General features: G+C 43.7%; 1 protein-coding gene across 2 annotated transcripts in view; it reads left to right on the top strand.

Annotated features, from left to right (window-relative positions):
- Positions 1–20,742, top strand: part of LOC144828628 (5'-AMP-activated protein kinase subunit beta-2-like) — a 588,442-nt gene that overhangs the window by 115,652 nt on the left and 452,048 nt on the right. For both annotated transcript variants that reach the window (XM_078686984.1, XM_078686993.1), the window contains one exon: positions 14,234–14,400. In XM_078686984.1, coding sequence (XP_078543110.1) covers positions 14,234–14,400 — 167 coding nt within the window. The remainder of the gene's footprint in view (positions 1–14,233; positions 14,401–20,742) is intronic.

Here is a 20,742-nt window from a genome sequence, read left to right as displayed (position 1 = left end):
TGGAGATGGGAAAGATTAGAAGAGAATGCATTATAAAGCAGTGCTCGTGAAAATCTTACAATAGGGAATTTAGTTAGAAAAGAGCAATTTGTCATAAATACAATCTGCTGAAATGAAAAATCTTTAAAAAGGGAGCCTTCAAAGAGGACCCATTTAGGCACAGGATTATTCACATAATCATAAGCTAGTGAAAATGATTGTTTAATCAAAAAGGCGGAGTGATATGATTTAAAATTAGGGAAGCGAACACCACCCTCGTTTTTAGGGCGGGTAAGTTTCTGTAAAGCAATACGGGGTGTTTGTTATTCCACAAACATTTTGTACTAATCGAGTTAATGCGGGACAAATAAGAATTAGGGATTTTGAAAGGGAGCATAGAGAGAACATAAAGAATATGGGGGGTAATCATCATTTTAATCGCATCCAATCTGCCCCACCAGGAAAGGAATAAGGGGGACCAAATTTGAAGGAGAGATTGGAGTTTTTTTAACAGGGAGTCAAAAGTAAATTTTAATGTATCAACTAAGGATGAGGAGAACCATATACCTAGGTATTTAATTTTGGAGGGACACCAAGCAAATTCAGTATCACTAAACATATACTGATAACAGGCTGAATTTAGAGGCAGGACTTCTGTTTTGGACAGATTGAGCTTATAGCCCGAAACGGAGGAGTACAAACGCACTTCATCCAAAAAGTGTGGAAGGGAAGAAGTAGGATCAGCCATATACACCAGTACATCATCAGCATACGCAGACAACTTAATTTCCATGGACGGTAGTTTAAGGCCAGCAATATTGGGGTTTGACCGAATACGTTCTAAAAAGGGTTCCAGACATAAAATAAATAATAAAGGGGAGAGAGGGCAGCCTTGCCGAGTATCTCTAGATAAAGAGAAACACTTAGAAAAGTGATTATTAACAAAATTGCTGGCTCGGGGAGATGCATATAGGAGTTTAACCAGGGAAATGAAAGAGGGACCAAAACCAAACCATTTGCGGGTATGGAACATGAAGTGCCAATTAATGCGGTCAAACGCTTTTTCCGCGTCTAAAGATAAAGCTGCCATTGGGGATTTGAGAGTTTTACTATGAACAATAACATTGGAGAACATACGGGCATTATCTGCAGCCAGTCGACCCTTCACAAACCCCACCTGGTCAGTTTTAATTAAACAGGGAATAATGGATTCAAGGCGAGTAGCTAAGATTTTAGCAAAGATTTTACAATCATAATTAATTAAAGAAATAGGGCGGACATTTTTGCATTGTGAATGATCTTTGTCAGGTTTAGGTAATATGATGATGAGGGCATCAAGAAAAGACCCAGAAGCCTTGGCATCTGCAATAAAGGCGTTAAACAATTGCAGGAGTTTTGGAGCAAAAAAGGCATGAAAAGCAGAATAAAATTCAACTGGCAGCCCATCAGGGCCTGGCGCTTTTGAGGATTTAAGGGAAGAGATGGCCCGAGTAATTTCCTGGAGGGTAATATTCCTTTCAAGTAACGCAAATTCATCAGTAAGAACAGGGGGTGAAGGGAGATTATCAAAAAAAGAGGATACATTTATCTCAGAAGGATGTGTATCATCGGTATATAGCGATTGGTAATATTGATGAAACACATCAGCTATATCGTCGTCAGATGAAACCAACTTATTGATCGAATCATTATATATAGGGCCAATATTTTTACGTTCTGACTTGATTTTTTTATTTTTTTTAAACCTTTATTAGCATTAAGCAGTTACATTCAGAGTCCACCAACCGCCACGGTTGAACATAGGTATAGAGGTAGAATATGCTAACAATGTAAAACCGGAGCAATGCAAAGGTACACCTCACAAATCTATGTTGTAACTCAGGAGAACTCAGTACCAATATGGCCACAGGATTAGGGAAGGTTTGTTTTGTAAATTAAAGTTAAAGAAGAGCAGGATCTGATACCGCACAATTAGACCGTTCCAAAGCCAGGATTACACATGAAATAGGATATTCACAGCAGGACCATCTTAGGCAGGATATCCATGTCAGGACGTAGAAACAGGATATTCAATAAACATTACATGTCCCCACCTAGACCGTATCCTCCCGCCGTGTAATAAAGCAGTAACAAAAAAAAACACATACACCATTTATCTAAGCCAGGAAAACGCACGGAGAGTCATCTCTAATCAGACCCGCAAGAAAGAGAAGAGGAAAGAAAGGAAAGCAAAAATTAAAAGGAAAGTTAAAGGCCATAGAACAGAAGGAAAAAATGAAAAACAGAAATATCCCCCCACCCTGCACCTCTGCATACGGCTACGGCCTACCCCCCTAGCAGCGTGCCTGTCGCCCCGTGTCTAAACCCGAAATATAGAGAAGAGAGACAACAAGAAGAAAAAGAGACAATATTCACACAAAGATAAGAAAACAAGAAAACCCCACGATAGGGAAAGATGAAGACTTGGAGGGTCCCCAGTACAGGCCCCCGGCCCCCCCCCCCCCCCGCCGCCACACATCATTACAATGATATCAGAATGAATAATAAAGCGTCAAGAAGCAACAGGTTCAGAATCACAATTGCAGCCCAGCCCCTCAAGCTACCCGAGCAAGATGAAAAGCTCCCCATGCTGATACAAAGGAACAGAGTGTCATTGATGCACACGACTCATGTAGCCCCAAACATAAGTATGCCGCAAATATTAGGAAGCGGAAAAAGGCAAACAGGATATCGCACTGAACGGGCAGGCCAGCTCAGAAAAGAACAGGAAGCCTCACAATGTTCCAGGTAACTGCGCAGTCAAAGTTCATCCGCCGCCATTTTAGCCGTCCACGATCCGGAGAACAATATGTAGCACAACAAGGACAGCCATTTTGTAGTGTCCTGCACCCACAGCAAGACTCGTCACCAGGAGATGCGCGCGAGAGGGAGAAGAGTAAAACATAGCCGGTGGTCGCTCCAATGAGACGAAGTACCCCTGGAATCGGATGTCCATGAAGCAGTCAATGAAAAAACAAACAGGGAGTCTTCAAGGAGCGAGCCTCCCCTCTCGCCGCCGATAGAGACAAAGCAAGGTCTCACCACAGTGCCTGCACAACAAGGCCGAGCAGGGGCCACATAAACAATGTCTCACAATAAGGATACCGGCGGCAGGTGTTTTTCCCCCATTCCAGTGATACCGGGCTCACCCCTGTAGCGATCCGGATCCAATTCCGCCCTTAGCGCACGGGAGGTATATGATCCCACTCCCCTCGATCCATTGTGCGCGCTGCCAACGCCATTTGCGGACACACCACATTGCAACACTACTCACAGGAGGGACCCCCAACAGAACGCCGCATCGACCAGTGTCAGGGCCGCCCGTCCTAGGTTTCAGGAGAGGGGGGATGGCGTCAACAGTTCCCCAACGTTAGCACACTATAGAGGCATCGCCCCCACTTCGTGGCGTATGAACACATACGAGCCCCCGCAGTCAGGATGGTGCAACAGCGGTAAAGCTCCGCAACCAGCCCCAAGTAACTGTGATGCGGAGTGTAGGCAGCGCATTTCAAGCCAAGCAAAGTTCCAGCAGAATAGCAAAAGCAGGCGGTAAACGACCAACTTCATCGGGGGGGGGACACCAAACCAGCGCTGAAGGACAGCATGTGTCTTGCCCTCACGTTCCACGGGGCAGCGCTGATGCCAAGTTCTCGGGGGCGGGCTGACCGGAATAGCGGTTCACCGGTACCTTCTGGGGCCGTGCGGCCGTGTTGGTGCACGTCTCAGGCGGCCACAAGATCACGCGGGGTCCCGGCGTCAAGGCTCGTGCAGGCCAAAATCACGGAGGTCCGCAGCTTCACTTTCAGAGCATGGAAATCCCTCGGAGTCGGACGCATCTGCTTAGCGCCCCATCCGACACACGGGAGCACCGGAGCTGTGCGGGGTGGGCGATGGAATCAGGTGGCGGGAGAGGAGAGCCGGCGGAGCCGGGAGCCCGGGCGACCATCTTGGCCGCCGGTCTGGCTCCGCCCCCTCTGACTTGATTTTTAAGTAGTTAGCCAACATTTTCCCCGCTTTATTTTGACCACCATGGAATTTGGATTTAATTTTAATAAGAGTATTACAGGCTTCATTAGTGATAAGTTTATTAAGGTCAGACTTGGCATGAATTAGTTCCTGAAGAGCAGACTGGGATTTGGAAGTAAAATAAGAATGTTCAAGCTCTTTAATTTTCAGAAGTTGAGCCTCGTATTTCCTCTTGTTAAGCTTCTTTTTCTTGGAGACATATGATATAGTAAAGGCCCTAAGTGCAGATTTGAAAGCATCCCAATTATTGGGGATAGAGGTGTTAGCTGGGTCATTTATTGCAAAAAATTCATTAAAAAAACCTTCAATTTCTTTCATAAAAACAGTGTCGGATAAAAGAAAAGAATTACATTTCCAACGACTAAATTTAGACGAAATGAGGGAGAGGTCAAGGGGAAGTGTAAACAGGAGCGTGATCAGATATAAATATGGAACCTATCACAGATTTCTGAATAGAAGGAAGAAGGGATTTACTGACCATAATGTAATCAATTCTGGAACGGGTATGGTGCACATTAGAAAAAAAAGTGTATTCTAGTACATCAGGATTTCACATTTTCCATGAATCAAACAAAGGACGAGAAGCAATGGCAGATTGAAAACTCTTATGGGATTTTTCGGGTTGAAACTTGCTAGAGTACAGTCTATCTGAAAAAGGGTCTAGCCACTGGTTAAAATCACCAGCAATTACGAAGTCTGGACAATCAATGGACGATATAAGGACTTTAACATCTTCCCAGAATTTGGGATCAGGTCTAACCGGGCCATAAATATTAATTAAAACCAACGTTTTATTTTGGATTACAACCTTCGCCATTGCCCAACGTCCTTGATCATCATTTTGGGAGGATACAATTTGAACATTTAACACTTTATGAAATAAAATAGCAACCCCCCCTTTTTTACTAACAGCAGGAGAAAATACTACTTGTCCCACCCATTGCCACTTCAACTTGAGAGATTCAACATCAGAACAATGCGTTTCCTGGAGAAAAACAACCTGTGAATTAAGTTTAGACAAGTGAGACAATACCTTTTGACGCTTGACAGGATGACCGAGACCTCGAACGTTCTACGAAACAAAATTACACACGACGGTAGAGGAGAGGAATGGGTGACAAATGGAGTAGACACACTGCAAGGAGGTAACTAAAAAAAGGGAAACAACTAACAGCCATTAAACATACGAAGACAATTCCCAACACACTTACAACACTGAAGTACAAAGCAATTAATAACAGAAAGGAGAACAACACCCAGGAGAAAAACAAAAAGAAAGACCACTCAGGACAACAAAGACAAAAAATATAGACGGCAAGGTAGAGAATCCATGGGAAGCGATAATAGAAAAAAGGAAAGAAGGGAATAAAGAAAAAGAAGAAAAAGAAAAGAGAACACGGGGTCAAGGCAAGATATCCTGACCCGTAAAGAGAAAAGCAACCAAGACAACAGGGACGTAGAAACACCAGAGATGGGACAGAACCCCGCATACTACCAATGAAAGGACAAATATAAGAAGAAAAACATACAAAAGATAAAAAGGCTGAACGTTAGGGAAGAAATGAAGACCTAGAAGGAAGAAACCAACAAAGACCATCAAGGAGGCATGAAGCATTAAAAGAAGGAGAAGGAGAAGACATTAACGAGCAGTGTCCATATTAGAAGGAGAGATACTCTGAAGGAATGAATGCAGCTTCTGTGGATCGTCAAAGGAGCGGGTGCGACCATCGTGAGTTATTTTGCAGAAGCAAGGATGTAGGATTCCATATTGAATGTTCAATTGTCTCATCAGAGGACGTAGATTCAAGAATTCCTTGCGTCGAGCATTCGTGGCGGACGAGAGATCCTGTGAGATAAAAATGTTGTGACCAGACCATTGGAGACGTCATTTAAGCCTCGCTGCCTTCAAAATAGACATTAGTTCAGTAAACTCAAGGAAAAGCATAATAATGCCGCGAGGCTTGGAAGAGTTGGAATTTAGACGACCCAAGCGGTGAGCTCTTTGTATGTTTAAAGGATGAGTAGATGGTGAGAGATCCAAAAGTTCCTGTAGGAATTTCCGAATAAAAGACACCATATCTGAGCCCTCCAAATTCTCTGGAACACCCTAAACGCGTAGATTGTTCCTACGATTACGATTTTCAAGGTCCTCGGTGTGTAGCTTCAGTTTGTGGATCTCTTGTTCCAGTTGAGGGATTTTGGCAGAGACATCTTGGATATTACTAACACGCTGTTCCGAATTCAACACCTTGCCCTCCATAACGACCCACCGCTCCTCTATCTGCCTCAGCTTTTCATTGGTGGCAGACATGAATGGTTGTAGACCCCGAACCTCTTCCAAAATGGAGTCCAGAACAGGATTAGAGGAAGATTGGATGGGGGAAGGGGGGTCATTTTTGGGTCTCCTCGGTTTAGTGACAGTCTGGGATAATTTTGTGGTAGGTGAAATATTCGCCATTGCGCTACACAGATGGTGTACCACTGAAAATGGCTAGCAAGTAAGTTGCTCTGGAACGGACACAACACGAAAGCCAACCAGGCGTAAACCTCCTGAGTACTCCTCACAGACTCTGAGATATGAATACAGTCACAGGGGCACGAGAACCCAGCAAGGTAAATAGAAATAGAAAGTACTAGAACTGAGGACAAAGCACTTGAACTTGAGGGAGAGCGCTGGAATGAGACAACTGGTTAAAGCGTCGCAGCTTGAAGAACTGGATAATGCGTCACTGCATGAAGAACTGAAATATGAGCCACAACATGAGGAACAGAACCTGCCATAGAGATCTCTTCATGAGCCAACACCATTGATATACCCAACTGATAAAAATCATCCACAGAAGGCTGTAATCATGAGGGCAAGGACACTGGTAAGGCAGATAGGTTATGCATGTGAAGCATACCGAAAATGGCAGTCATATTAGTTAAACAGGAGAGATAGCAGCTGAATAGGAACCTCAGCATAAAGCGATGTTGAAGAACAGCAATAGCAGAAGCATGTGAGGAAAGTACATCAGCGCTGTCATGTTTAAACGAAATATCGAAGTAAATCCAAAGCGGTAGAGCTCACCTCAGGAGCATTACGAGACGCGGGATCGGCGGCTCAAAATGGCGGCCACCCGCGTCTCCCGTGACAGAAAGTAACCGCTGGTAAAATAAAGCGTTCCTCGGCAACACATCAGCCACCGACGGGTAATATTTACTCCCCGTACCTTCCACGGGCTTAATTGACGAACAGCCCGTTCAAGTGTAGTGCCAAACCTGTGAAAATGCCATTCGCGGGTCCCGGTGCCACGGAGCTCACGGGGAATCCGTCCGAGCTCTCCGGCGCGTTAGCCACGCCCCCTAAAGTTCCAAGATATAACTCTCAATTTTTCTGAGCTAATAGATGAATGTTGAACAGAACACATCAGAAACAGTGACAATGGATTGTCTCTCTCTGCTTCCAACTTCTTGTCCCTAAAGTTCATGCATTAACTCTGAGAACGTCTGAGGTATGTGTTTGAACTTTAGACACCCCAGGGGCCAACAAAGCAGGCTTTGGGCTCTTTGTTAGGTCATCATGAGAAGGCCTATGAAATGCAAAATAATATTTAGTTCCCGACTATCTTCCGTTCTTTTAGGCAATCGAGGGTTAAACCGCCCTGTGCATGAGAGGGCAGAGGCATCCCTTCAGTGTCAGGTGCTAGAATCTATCTCACTCCTAATGGGCTGACAGTAGCACTCTTTGGATCATCAGACAAATGAACAGCATTAAGAACTATTTCCCATCAGAACAAAGGGGCAGCAGCAGCAAGTGTCTGAAGAGGGAGACCGATAGTAATAAGAAAACCAATGCGCTCTCACCTCTAAACCTGCCCACTAAAACAACAAGCATTTGCAATGCAATAGGTCTCGCATTTGCAATAGTTTTTGCTATTTGCATTGTAAATAACAATGCCTTTTATTTATGTGTTGCAGGTTTCCAAAACATATAAATACAAGACATTGGCATTTTAAAGGATAATGGCTTTTATTTTTGTGCTTCAGGTATTCAAAACATATAAATAAAAGGCACTGTCATTTACAATGCCAATAGCTCAAACTCTCCCAAATGCAAGACCTAATGCATTGCAAATATGCAGATATGTAACCGGGACAGCGAGAAAGGAACACGCAATTGTCCGAGAAATGTCACACGTGCAAACATTTCCATTAAAAAAAAATGTATTCCATCAAAACAAAAAGAATTTCTTTTACTGACTTCTTCATGGGAATACGTATGTTTGTATTTCTTAAATTTCATAAATATGTAACCGGGACAGCGAGAAAGGAACACGCAATTGTCCGAGAAATGTCACACGTGCAAACATTTCCATTAAAAAAAAATGTATTCCACCAAAACAAAAAGAATTTCTTTTACTGACTTCTTCATGGGAATAAGTATGTTTGTATTTCTTAAATGTGTGATGTTACTACCCTATTGCCCATAAAACGCATTCTCTTGTAAGAGCCACCCTTCTTCCCAGGTCTAAACCTGTGCTCTGAGAACCTGTTCAACAAACCACAGCAAAGCCCTGCTTGAAGAATCATGAAGGAGAGGCCTCTTTTCTGCCATTCTCTGCAAACAGCAGGCAAAAGAATGAAAACGATTTGGCTGTTTGCTTAGCAGATGTCAGACAAGGGATTGGATCATATGATGTTGCAAACAGATATGGCGCTTCGTCGCAGTATCAGCCCCTGGTGCCCTAATCTGTTCTCAAGGTCCCGGAAGTACCAAAACAACAGGCAGGATAATCAGGAGAATACAAAAAGTGGAAGACAGAGAGCTGAACCAGACGCTGACCCCTGGTTCACTCGAGCGACCCCCAGTCAAGGCCGGACTGGGAACAGAAACCGGCCCTGGCACAGCCCCCCCTTGGGGTGAGGGGGAGTGCAGCCGTGCAGTTTGCGAGGGCCGGTTTTGGCCGATTTTGTTACCGAGGGACGATATTGCCGACCCCTTGGAACAAAAACGCCCCCCAAGGGGCTCAAAACCAGTCCCCACCCTAGCAGCCTACCGGGGAACACGCCCGCTGCCCGCTATGGCCAGTCCGGCCCTGCCCCCAGTCTGCTCAAGGGACTGCTGTATGTCTTTGAAACTTCCATGTATTCCCCTACACTACTAGAGTGTTGAGGATCTGAGGGGCACTGCCCTCGATATCTGTAGATTAAGCAATTGTGGTGGGAAGCTTGTTGAGGACCTCATCTGCTCCGCAGCGCAGGACAAGCTTTAGGAGGGAGGTCAGAAATACAAGCCTCAAAACGCCTTCAGCTGCTTAGGCGGCAGGGAGCCTCAGCAGCATGCCGGTCGGACACTTAAAGAACTCATCTGCCTCACAGGATGTTTATGACGCACTTCCAATGTAGCGGACAGCACAAGAGCAACAAACAATTTTTCTTACTAATGTATCAGGCACTAAAGCGCAACATTTATACCAATGTAGGGAAGGGAATGAGTAATGTGAACGAAGGATAGATTAAAATGGCAGATGGGTGGATCATACACAGAAATTTAAACAAGCACAAAAGAAAGCAGGAAACAATAATAAAACAAGCATTGGCATAGCCAATCGGTCTCGCATTTGGGACCTTTTGTCTTTAGGCAGAATTTTTTGCTATGTTGTAGAGCATTGTGGCTGCTGTGCATTATGTTGAAAAGTTATAATAAAACGTGTTAAGTATTTTTGTTACCTTTATAGAAACGTGGATGACATTATATATAATTGAAAAACCTTATTAAAAAAAGATTTTAATGAAAAAAAAGTCTTTTTTTTGTACTTGCATGTAGCGTGTAATTATGTGGCAGTTAGTGGTATTATTTGGAGTGTGTGTTGCATTGAATGCAGTGTATTTATGTAGCATAAAATCATTTGGCAGTTAGTGGTATTGTTTGGAGTGTATGTTGCATTGAGTGTAGTGTAATTATGTTGTATATAATTATGTGGCACTGAGTGGTATTGTGTGGAGTGTATGTTGTATTAAGTGGTGTTTAATTATGTGGTGTGTGATTATGTGGCATTTAGTGGTCTTTGAAGTGTATGTTGCATTGAGTGCAGTCTAATTATGTAGCATTTACTTATGTGGCAGTGTGTGGGATTATGTGGTGTGTATTGATGTTGCATTGAGTAGAGTGTAAGTATGTGGCGTGTAATTATATGGTACTTAGTGGGATTATGTGGAGTGTATTTATGTTGCATTGTGTAGAGTATAATTAAGTATGTTGTAATTATGTGGTATTGAGTGGTAATATGTGGAGTGCATTTAAGTTGCTGGAACTGTGATGTTGAGTGAACTTATGCTTTGTGAAATTGCATCATGGTGTGGAGTGCATTTCTGTTGATTGGTGGTATGCGGTATAGAGTGCATTTATGTGGCGTGTAGTTATGTTGCATTGAGTACAGTGCAATTATGTGTTGTGTAATTATGTGGCACTGAGTGTTATTATATGGAGTGTATGTTGTATTGAGTAGACTGTAATTATGTGGCGAGTAAATATGTGGCTCTGATTGGTAATATGTGGAGTGTACTTAAGCTGCATTGAGTAGAGTGTAATTAGTGTGTTGTAATTATGTGGTATTGAGTGGTAATATGTGGAGTGTATTTAAGTTGCATTGAGTAGAGTGTAATTATGTGGCTTATAATTATGTGGTATTTCGTGGTGTGTGGAGGGTATTGAAGTTGCATTGAGTATAGTGTAAATATTTTCCTTGTCATTATGTGGTACTGAGTGGTAATATGTGGAGTGCATTTAAGTTGCATTGAGTAGAGTTTAAGTATGTGGCTTGTAATTATGTGGTATTTATTGGTATGTGGAGTGTATTGAAGTTGCATTGTTTAGAGTTTCATTATGTGGCGTGTAATTATCTGGATCCTATTGGTAATATGCGGCGTGTATTTAAGTTGCAATGAGTGAAGTGTAATTATGTGGTACTTAGTGGTATGTGGCGTGTATTTATGTTGTATTGAGTTGAGTGTAATTATGTGGCGTGTAACTATGTCACAGTGAGTGATATTATGTGGAATGTATTTATCTTGCATAGAGTACAGTGTAATTATGTGGCGTGTATTTATGTGGCATAGTGTTATTATGTGGAGTGTTTTATGTTGCATTTAATAGAGTGTAATTATGTGATATGTAATTATGTGGTAGTAAGTGGTATTATGTGGAGTGTATTTATGTTACATTGAGTACAGTGTTATTGTATGTTGTGTATATATTTGGCATTAAGCGTTATTATGTGGAGTGTATTTATGTTGCTCTGAGTAGAGCGTAATTATGCGATGTGTAAATATGTGGTACTGAGTGGTATTATGTGAAGTGTATGTATGTTGCATTGAGTAGAGTTCAAATATGTGGCATGGAAATATGTGGTATTGAGTTGTATTATGGGGAGTGTATGTTGTATTTAGTAGAGTGTAATTATGCTAGGAGATAATTGTAAGATAAGTAATATGTGGCTAGAAGTTTGTATCCGATATTACCAGCTTCACCAGTTTACAGCAAATGTGCAAACAGCATTACAGTGAAAATGGAAGTGGCATTGCAAAAAACATTATATATATGCCCCGAAACACAGGATGTTGCGCCAACTCACAGACTCGAACCTGGTTGCCCAGTTCCAAAGTTGGCAGCTCTGAACGTTAAGCCACATACTCTCGCAAGCTCTCCAAACTCTTCAAGCTGGAACATTTTTGTGACCTCGCCAAAAACATGAGCACATATTACTTATCTTACAATTATCTCCTAGCATAATTACACTCTACTAAATACAACATACACTCCCCATAATACAACTCAATACCACATATTTCCATGCCACATAATTGAACTCTACTCAATGCAACATAAATACACTTCACATAATGTCGCAACGTGGTAGTAATATTTTTGGTGACAACTCTTTATATATATATATTGTAGGTCCCCTGGATATCTGGGTTGTTCTACTGGAAGAGGTCCTGCAGAAGGTGGCCGTGAGCCGCCGAAACGCGCGTCGAACAAGTGCGGGGTCTCATAGTTAACCTTGAGACCTGTATTCATGATTCAGTTTCCTTGTTTCAGATGGTGTGGTGATGCATGCAGATAGGGTGTGAATGCGTGAGAATGTTGGGATGGACTGTCTATTACCAGGGGCATAATGATTTGTGTGTAATGTATGGGAAATTAGTCCTTGTATATAGCCATGTATTGTATGTTTTGTATCATCTTTTTTTCCTCTACCTTTTTCTTTGTCTCTTTTAAAAAAAATGTGTTTATGTATTTAAAAAAAAATTCTTTTTAAATAAATTGTAATTTTCTATTTGTGAAAAAATTGGTAAAGAAATTTCAATGCACCAAAAAAAAGGAATGATAATTTTGAGAAAATTAAATAAAATTGATATCTTGTGAAAGAATGAAATAGATTGTTGTGCCTTTGTCACCAATGTCCTATTATTAAATAGAGATACATTTGCATTAGAGTTGTGTGGTCATTAAGGGAAATCAGTTCTTCTTATTGTATGGATGATTGGTGCATGGGCGCTTAGATGGTAGAATGAGTGCAGATCGATCGATAGATGCTCCCTATCTGTGCCTATTTTGTTTTAAAAAAATAGGTTCTGGCGCCCAAAGTCACAACATCGCTTAACAATATCGTTGCTGGCGGGTTAGTCGGATAACAGGTGTGGGGCCTCGATGCCCAAAAGATCACACGCTAGAAGGTCACGGGGCCTTGGGGGTGGGCTCGCGTTCAGGCTGCAGGCTGGGAAAGTGATGTTTTTCCACCAGTCTTTCATCATCCTAATGTTGTTAAATAAAAGGTTGGTTGGGGTAGAAAAGTGAAATGTGGACATGTGCTAATATTACTGACATTTGCCTAGGCAGATTGCCAAACTAAAATATGGAAATCCTGGTTAATCTGGGAAGCTTGGTGTAGTCTCCATTTTCAAAGCCTTAGCCAGAGGCAATGTTCATGGCTGCCACGAGGTTTATTGTTAAAGGAAAAGAAGGAAAAACCCGAACGGCATCTGTTTCCAATTAAAGCGATAATTGGAAACAGATGGTATGATGCTCGCTCCCGAGCACCCTAGGCCAGGGAACAAAGAAGGCGGGACAATCACCCGCCTTGGACCAATTGCGTGCTATCTTTTTATGAAAGACGCATGCACAGGCCAATTGCGGGTTAGTAAAAAAAAGCACACTCGCGAGCCTGTGTTCAGAGTTCAAAAGACCTTACTAAATGCCTCGCAGAGCAGCACATGCACGCTGGCTCAGGCGAGACCTAAAAAAGACAGAGGTGGCAGCAGCCATAGGATGGCAGGTTCTATGACCCCAGGAGGTGGGTTTCAAAAGCAGGAGGGAGGAGGAGGAAGCTCTAGCCAAAACAGACCTTTGTCTTTAAATGCACAGCAAGTGTGGCAAGATAAGAGCAACATTTACAGCCCTGTTTACAACAGAGCTCTGTAAACCACAAGCACTTGTCTTGAGTGCTCCAGATTAAAGAAATAAGTGTGCTCACAAGCTCTGAGTATCAACACATGTAACAGGGGCAGTCCTTGAAAATGGGCGGAGCTTTTAAGACCATATTCTGAATACAGCATGTCTCTCGGTGACGGCGCAAGCGCTGCCTAGGCGAGACCTAAAAATTTAACAGTGTGAGGAGAGGGTGGGGCCTTGGAGGAGACAGGGCCTCATGCCGTGCACTACCTATGAGACAGTTTTGCCTCAGGCCCCCAACCCCCTCCTCCAAAAAAAAGGGGAAAAACATCATGCTGAAAGCAGCTGGTGCCGATGCCCTGGTGTGCTTTCGCACCCCTTAACAGACTTAGGCAGTACAAAGCCATTGAAAACTGCTTACAGTGGTTTTTAAGTCTTTCAGCTCCTTTTTCCTGTTGACGTATGGTATTGTCTCCTCACAGGGTGACCGTCTGAAGTGAGACGATATTGTGTGTCGCTCGGTAGCAGCGTGTGAGTTGGCAGGTGTACACCCCTCTTTCTGAGCCTGTCCTCCACCTGGAGGTTAGTGTAATCGCCTGAAACACCATCTGCCTTCCTTGAACAAGTGCTGCCTGGCGTGGGCCGCCAGTGGTGGAGGGAGTCGGGTTAAATGTAAAAGCAATGTCTTATTGTAAGGAAAACATTCTACTTCTGTTTTCTGAGTAAAACAACTATTTGTTTTTATTCTTAAAGCTGCTGGGTGATAAAGAATTTGTTTCATGGCAATCGGATTCAGATGACCCTTCAAAGACAATGCAGCAAGCTCGCCCCACGGTCATACGCTGGGGAGAGGGTGGAAAGGAGGTGTTCATATCAGGATCTTTTAACAACTGGAACACCAAGATCCCTCTTATCAAAAGGTACAGTATACAATTTTTTGAGATAACGAGTAATCTTTTTTGTAAATGTACTCCTATCTTTAAAGCAGAAACGGTGATGTTGCACTAACAGATTGGTGGGCAGATATGGCAAGAAGAAAGCAGAGGCCCTTGGCCCCCTCTATCTCCGCAGTAGGTAGTATGGAGCAAATAAAAGTGGTTTTAAAGATTATAGCCACACTCCCACCACTGCCCCTGGCCGATCCTTTCTTAGGATAAGTCTATTAGAAAGTCATAGAGCTGGAGCTTGTGCTTTTTTACCGACCGGGTGTTTAGTAGGAAAGTCCTCAATTGGCTCCCTTCCCCATGCTTCTGATCTAAGTGGGTGCCAGTGTTGTACTTCACTTATCTTCACACACACAACTCACTGTAGGGGGGTGGCAGATAATACTGGTAATATGATATCCTGGATGACATGGAATGTTAGAGGCCTCAACAATCCTAAGATAACACAACAGGTTTTCGCTTATTTAGACCGGCATAATATTAAGGTGGCTCTGTTGTAAGAAACTCACCTCACCAAACACAGTGAAAGAAGTGGCAACTAGATGGTCTGGAGTGCGATTGGCGTCTTCCTATTCCTCCTATGCGAGGGGTGTGATGATATTAATAAATGTACCTTTTGAGGTTATGCATGTTGAGGAAGATGAACAAGGGCGATATATACTAGCGCAGGGTAAGTTAAGCGGTACAGTGATGACTATTGTAAATGTTTATGGGCCTAATACGGATGATCCTGTTTTTTATGAGACACTATGGGCTACGATACATAAGCTGCCCCCGTCAGCAATTATTTGTGGAGGGGATTTTAATATTGTGCTGTTACCCAGAGATGATCGTATGACTATGGTAGACATCTCACCCAAAAGGGCAGCACTGACCGTAACAGAAGGTATGAGGGATCAGATGACCAGATGTCTGGAGGATGAGACACCCTGGAGTGAAAGAGGGTACTTGCCACTCCTATGTGCATCAGTTGTGGTCTCGCCTAGACTTGGTGCTGGTCACGAATGATGTGAATACATGGACTATTAAAGTCCAACATTTACCAAAAACACGATCAGTTCACTCCCCAAGTTCTTCTAATTATGACAGTACCCATGTACACCCCTTCACAGTTTCAATGGCGTTTACAGTCGTCCTCGCTGCTAGACCAGGTCTCCAGAGAAGGGGTGAGAAAAGCAATCATGGAGTACTTTGCACACAATATAGGTTCAGTGCAGAGTATGGGAACGATATGAGAAGCATTCAAGTTGATAATATGGGGTGTCTGTATAAGACTGCAAGCAGGGGTTCTCAAATCGTTGCGAAGCAGGATGAGACAACTCAAATTGGAATTGGGGCACCTCAAAAGGGAGTATGAAATAACAGCGGAAGAGTCTAAATTGGCAGAATTTAGAGTAAAGGTTACTGAGTATAATGAGACAGCAGGCCAGGAGGTACGACACATGTCAAGAAGGTGGAAAGCCAGATATGGAGAAGGTGTTAGGCCTTGAAAAGCACTAGCCAGTAGAATTGCAGAACCATGGGCAAAAGCACACAAAATGAAAGCAATCTCAGGGGATAACACTATATATTACGACACACCAAGGATAATCGACACATCTGTACAGCACTATCAAAATATGTACGCAGGCAGGCGATCAGCTGAAGCAGAAGATGTTGCACATTGCCTAGAAGATATAGCGTTAGTATGGCTTTCGCGTGGGCAGCAAGATTTTTTAGTGCACCAAATAATGTTAAATGAGATTAGAGAGGCCATCACTAAGTTGCCTAATGGGAAAGCTACAGGAAGTGATGGTTTGCCAGCAGAGTTCCATGAGTAGTATATTGACTTGCTAGCTCCCTATCTCTATTAGCTGTATGTAGAAACATATGAGGAACAGTGTCTTCCTTCCACGCTACATGAGGCATTGATAATTGCATTAATAAAACCCGGTAAGGTACCAGAAAACTGCGATCCATACAGATCCCTATCACAAATTAATACTGATGTGAAAATCTTGGCAAAAGTGGTAGCCACTAAACTACGTTTATTGCTGCCCGTGATGGTGCCTCCTGACCAATCGGGTTTTGTGCCAGCTCGATCTACATCACTCAACCTACGTACGTTATTTGCAGTGCTACATATATTAGAACCAACATTTGCCTGCCGTGGCGGTCCTGCTGGACGCCGCTAAGGCTTTTGATTCTATCTCAAGGAAATATATGTTTGCTGTGCTACATCGCATGGGGGTGCCATTAGTTTACACAAATTGGATCAAACTTTTATACACTGACCCTGTAGCACGCGTGCGCATAAATGGGCAAACATCTGATGCAGTTGAGATACAACGTGGCACAAGGCAAGGGTGCCCCTATCACCATCATTATTAGCAGTGGTGCTGGAGCCGCTGGCATGTATCCTAAGACAGAGATATGCAAAAGTGGCACTTTGCTTTGATCAGCTACCACTTGCAGTGTCCATGTATGCAGATGATACAGTATTATAAGTCAGAGAGCCTGGGGCACATTTAGAGCAACTCATACAGGAGTATGTGCGATTTGAACGGTATTCAGGACTAGGTATTAACTGGTCCAAGTCGATTGTTATTCCATTGACTATGGGCACACCGCAAATAGAACTTGGATACCCGCTGGAATGGAGCACAGACCCCGTAAACTACCTGGGAATATGGATTCACAAAGATCCACAGGTGGTTATACAAACCAATTATGGGAGGGCAATAACACGACTCGACGAACAAGTGCCTAGATGGATAAAACTACCACTGTCGCTGACAGATAGAATAGCGTTGATAAAGATGGTTGTGCTCCTGAAGTTTTTATATTTATTCATGAATATTCCCATTCACCTAACAAAACATTTCTTCACTACGCTTCGTACACTGCTAATCACATTGGCCTGAGAAGGAAAAAAACTGAGAATGAAATGGGAACTATTAACACTCCCGTATGACCTGGGTGGGTTCACGGCCCCGGACTTACAACTATATAATTTATGTGCTCAGGCGCACTTCGCCTATTACTGGCAACATGGTCCTGATTTCATCCCGCATGTAGCAGTGGAGGCTGGTGCAGTGCATCCGGTACTGCTCAAAGCTATGATTGTGAGTAGCAGTACTATTTTTGAAAAAGGGGAAAGAAATACAGTACAATGTATGGTCCACGCATGGAGAGAACTTGGAAGGCGATCAAGGAAAGCTCCATTATACGCACCGGCTATGCCTTTGTTGCATCATACCGAAATCTCAGTAATGATGAAGACTGGCTCACTTGGTGTTTTACATGAGGCAGGGGTGCATACAATCGGAGACGTATACAAAGAGCGAAAATTCATAGATGTCTCAGCTCTAATAGAGTAAGGGAAGGGATCTACAATGATGCTGTTCATATACAGCAGACTACGCGCAGCTTTGCACAATTTATACCCGCAATTTCCGGAGGAACCGCAGACCTTAGGGGCACTACAGTTAATTTACACAACACAAACAAGATCATAACTTATCACACGGTTATATAACGCTTCACAAATAGACATGGAGGTCTCAGGAGAGGGACCACTAGAAAAGTGGAATACTGTTCTCTCGGCGCCGCTGACTGTAGAAGACTGGAGGACAAGCTGCAGGTTGACAGGACAATTAACTGCAAATGGGAATCTTAGAATAAGTCATTTTAAATATTTACACCAAATGTATCACACACCTGCGCAGCTTCATAGCTATGGATTGAGGGACTCCGCATGCAGTGTGAGATGTAAAGTGCCAAATGCAGACTTTAAACATTTAGCATGGGACTTTCCCAAGGGCTATGAATTTTGGTTTGCGAACCACTCACACTCTGACAAAAATGGTGGAGGAGGTAATAGAGTGTACTCCGCAAATGTGTATATTGGGGAACATAAAAACATACAAACTGTTAATCAAAAATTAGTGGCTATAGCATTACTGTTGGCAAAACGAAGAATCTTCCTTCATTGGGGCGGAAGGCCCTCACCGAAAAACAATAATTTGATGCAGGATATGGTGTCCTGCCGAAATCAACTTACCTGCAATGCAGAAGAACTACCAAGTGCTTCTAGACCACGTGATGTATGGGGCCCTCTAACTTACTATTTGCTAAGTATGCCCAATGATTAATGTATATATTTGTACTAGTTAAATATATGTTCTTACTGCCAAAGCACTGAATGTGATAGGATAACTACATATGGATGCTTGTTGTAATATGTTGTTGCTGCCAATTGTGCTTTGTAATTGTGTACCAATGCTGATGAACCTAATGGTTGTTTATGTTTTGAAAACTCAATCAACAAAATAAAATAAAAACCAATTAAAAAGTATATGCGAGGCCTCACTTCTATAGATGTAGCAGAAAACAATTTCCTAGACTGCTGCATTGATAGGGTTGGTGTGCTTGGGGAGGCAGTAGTGGACACACCTCTTCCATATGGCTTGTGTTGCAGGTTTACATGCCTCCTTAGGATGACCATGTACTCTGGAGGTAGATTGAGGTAGCCAAATTCTAGGACCTTAGGAGCCAAACCGCAAGATTCCGCTGCCTGGGTTTGAGATGCCTGACTACCCTGGCTCTGTGTGAGAAGGTCTGGCTGATTGGGCAAACCTCATGGAGCATCAGGGCCAGGTCGAGAACGGTGGTGTACCAGGGTTGTCTGGCCCAGGTATTAGCCACTAGAAGGAGAGTGAGGAATGTTTGCTTAAGCTTCCGAACCATGAACGGGAGAAGCGTGAGAGGTGAAAAAGCATAGGCAAATATCCCGGACCAGTTCATCCATAATGCATTGCCCATGGACTGTGAGTGTGGATGCCTGTAGGCGAAGCGTGGGCAATTTACATTTCCAACTGTGACAAATAGGTCTACATTGGGATCATTTCAACAACAGAAGTGCTGGAGTAGGACTTGGAGGTTGAGTTTCCACTCATGGACTTGTTGCTGCATCCTGCTTAGTGAGTCTGCAAAGTCGGTGTCCCCTCGCAGTAGGTACTCCACCAGTAGATGAGCTCTGCAATGAAGTACCCCCTCCAAATCCGTTTTGTTAACACCGACGACTGTGAAGAGTGTGTCCAGCCCTGTTTCTATCAGTAAAACTTGGCAGTCATGTTGTCCATGCGAATAAGAACCACTGTGTTCTGAACATGACTGATTAATGCTTTGAGCGCTAACTGGATGGCCAGCAGCTCCAGGTAGTTGATGTGGATCCTCTGTTGGTGGGGTGGCCACAAACCTTGAACAGGTAAATTCTGTACATGCGCCTACCAGCCTGAGAGAGATGTATCTGCTGAGATGGTCACTTGTGGAACTGTGTTGAGAAAATCTCAGCCCTGCAACAGGTTGTTGCTTTTCCCCACTGCAGAAAGCGATGGGTGCAACCCAAGGTCAACACTAGATCCTCCATGTGACACTCTGCCTGTGACGATTGTTGAAGCATCTGGGGAACATGAGTCCCAGAATCACCTCTGGGAGCCGCACCTGAAACCAATCCAATGACTCAAAAGCCTGCCGCTCTCCCGGTTGTGAGGGCTGCTGGGTAGTGCCTGTGTCACTGAGGTACACATGACTGGCAATTTCCAGGGCAATCGTGAGGGGGCCACAAATCCTCTTTTACAGCCAGACTACCGTTGACATCCCGGGAATCAGTTGCGGAAAGAGCTGCTGCAGTTGGCTGTCGCTGGAGACCATGAGTCCCAGAATCCCCGCTGGGAGCTGCACCTGAAACCAATCCAGCACTACAAAAGTGCACCAGTGTCCTGCGTTGTGGGGGCTGCTGGGTAGTGCTTGTGTCACAGGGGTACGCTTGACTGGCCATTTCCAGGACCCTCGATAGGGTGCCACAAATACTCTTTCATAGCTGGACCACTGTTGACATCCTGGGCATCAGTTGCGGGAAGAGTCGTTGCAGTTGGCAGCTGCTGGAGACCACGAGTCCCAGAATCCCTACTTGGAGCCACACCTGAAACCAGCCAAGCTCTACAAAAGTGCAAACCAGTCCTGCAGTGTGGGGCGGTCATGGACACACCCACACCACGGGAAGGCCCATCTGCTCCCTTACAGACAAGGCTGGGCCCCCTTCCTTGGCACTTCGCTTTGAGTGCTGCTGCATTAAGGTAGGTCCCAAATCTCGCATCCTTTGATTCATTATTCTTTTCTGCTAACCATGGGCAAGAAAAACCTTCCACAGTCCATAACTTTAGGTCCAAAGAGAACCGCCCGTCCCCCCTTATTACTCCCTAACTATATAGCGCTCTGGGAGCGACTTTAACAGAGCTTGAATTGGTTGAAACCTGCATTGAGGCCATGCAATAG

The sequence above is a fragment of the Lissotriton helveticus genome, chromosome 1_1 (assembly GCF_964261635.1).
Source record: "Lissotriton helveticus chromosome 1_1, aLisHel1.1, whole genome shotgun sequence".
Taxonomy (NCBI): Eukaryota; Metazoa; Chordata; class Amphibia; order Caudata; family Salamandridae; genus Lissotriton; species Lissotriton helveticus.
This window is presented reverse-complemented; position numbering and strand designations above follow the sequence as displayed.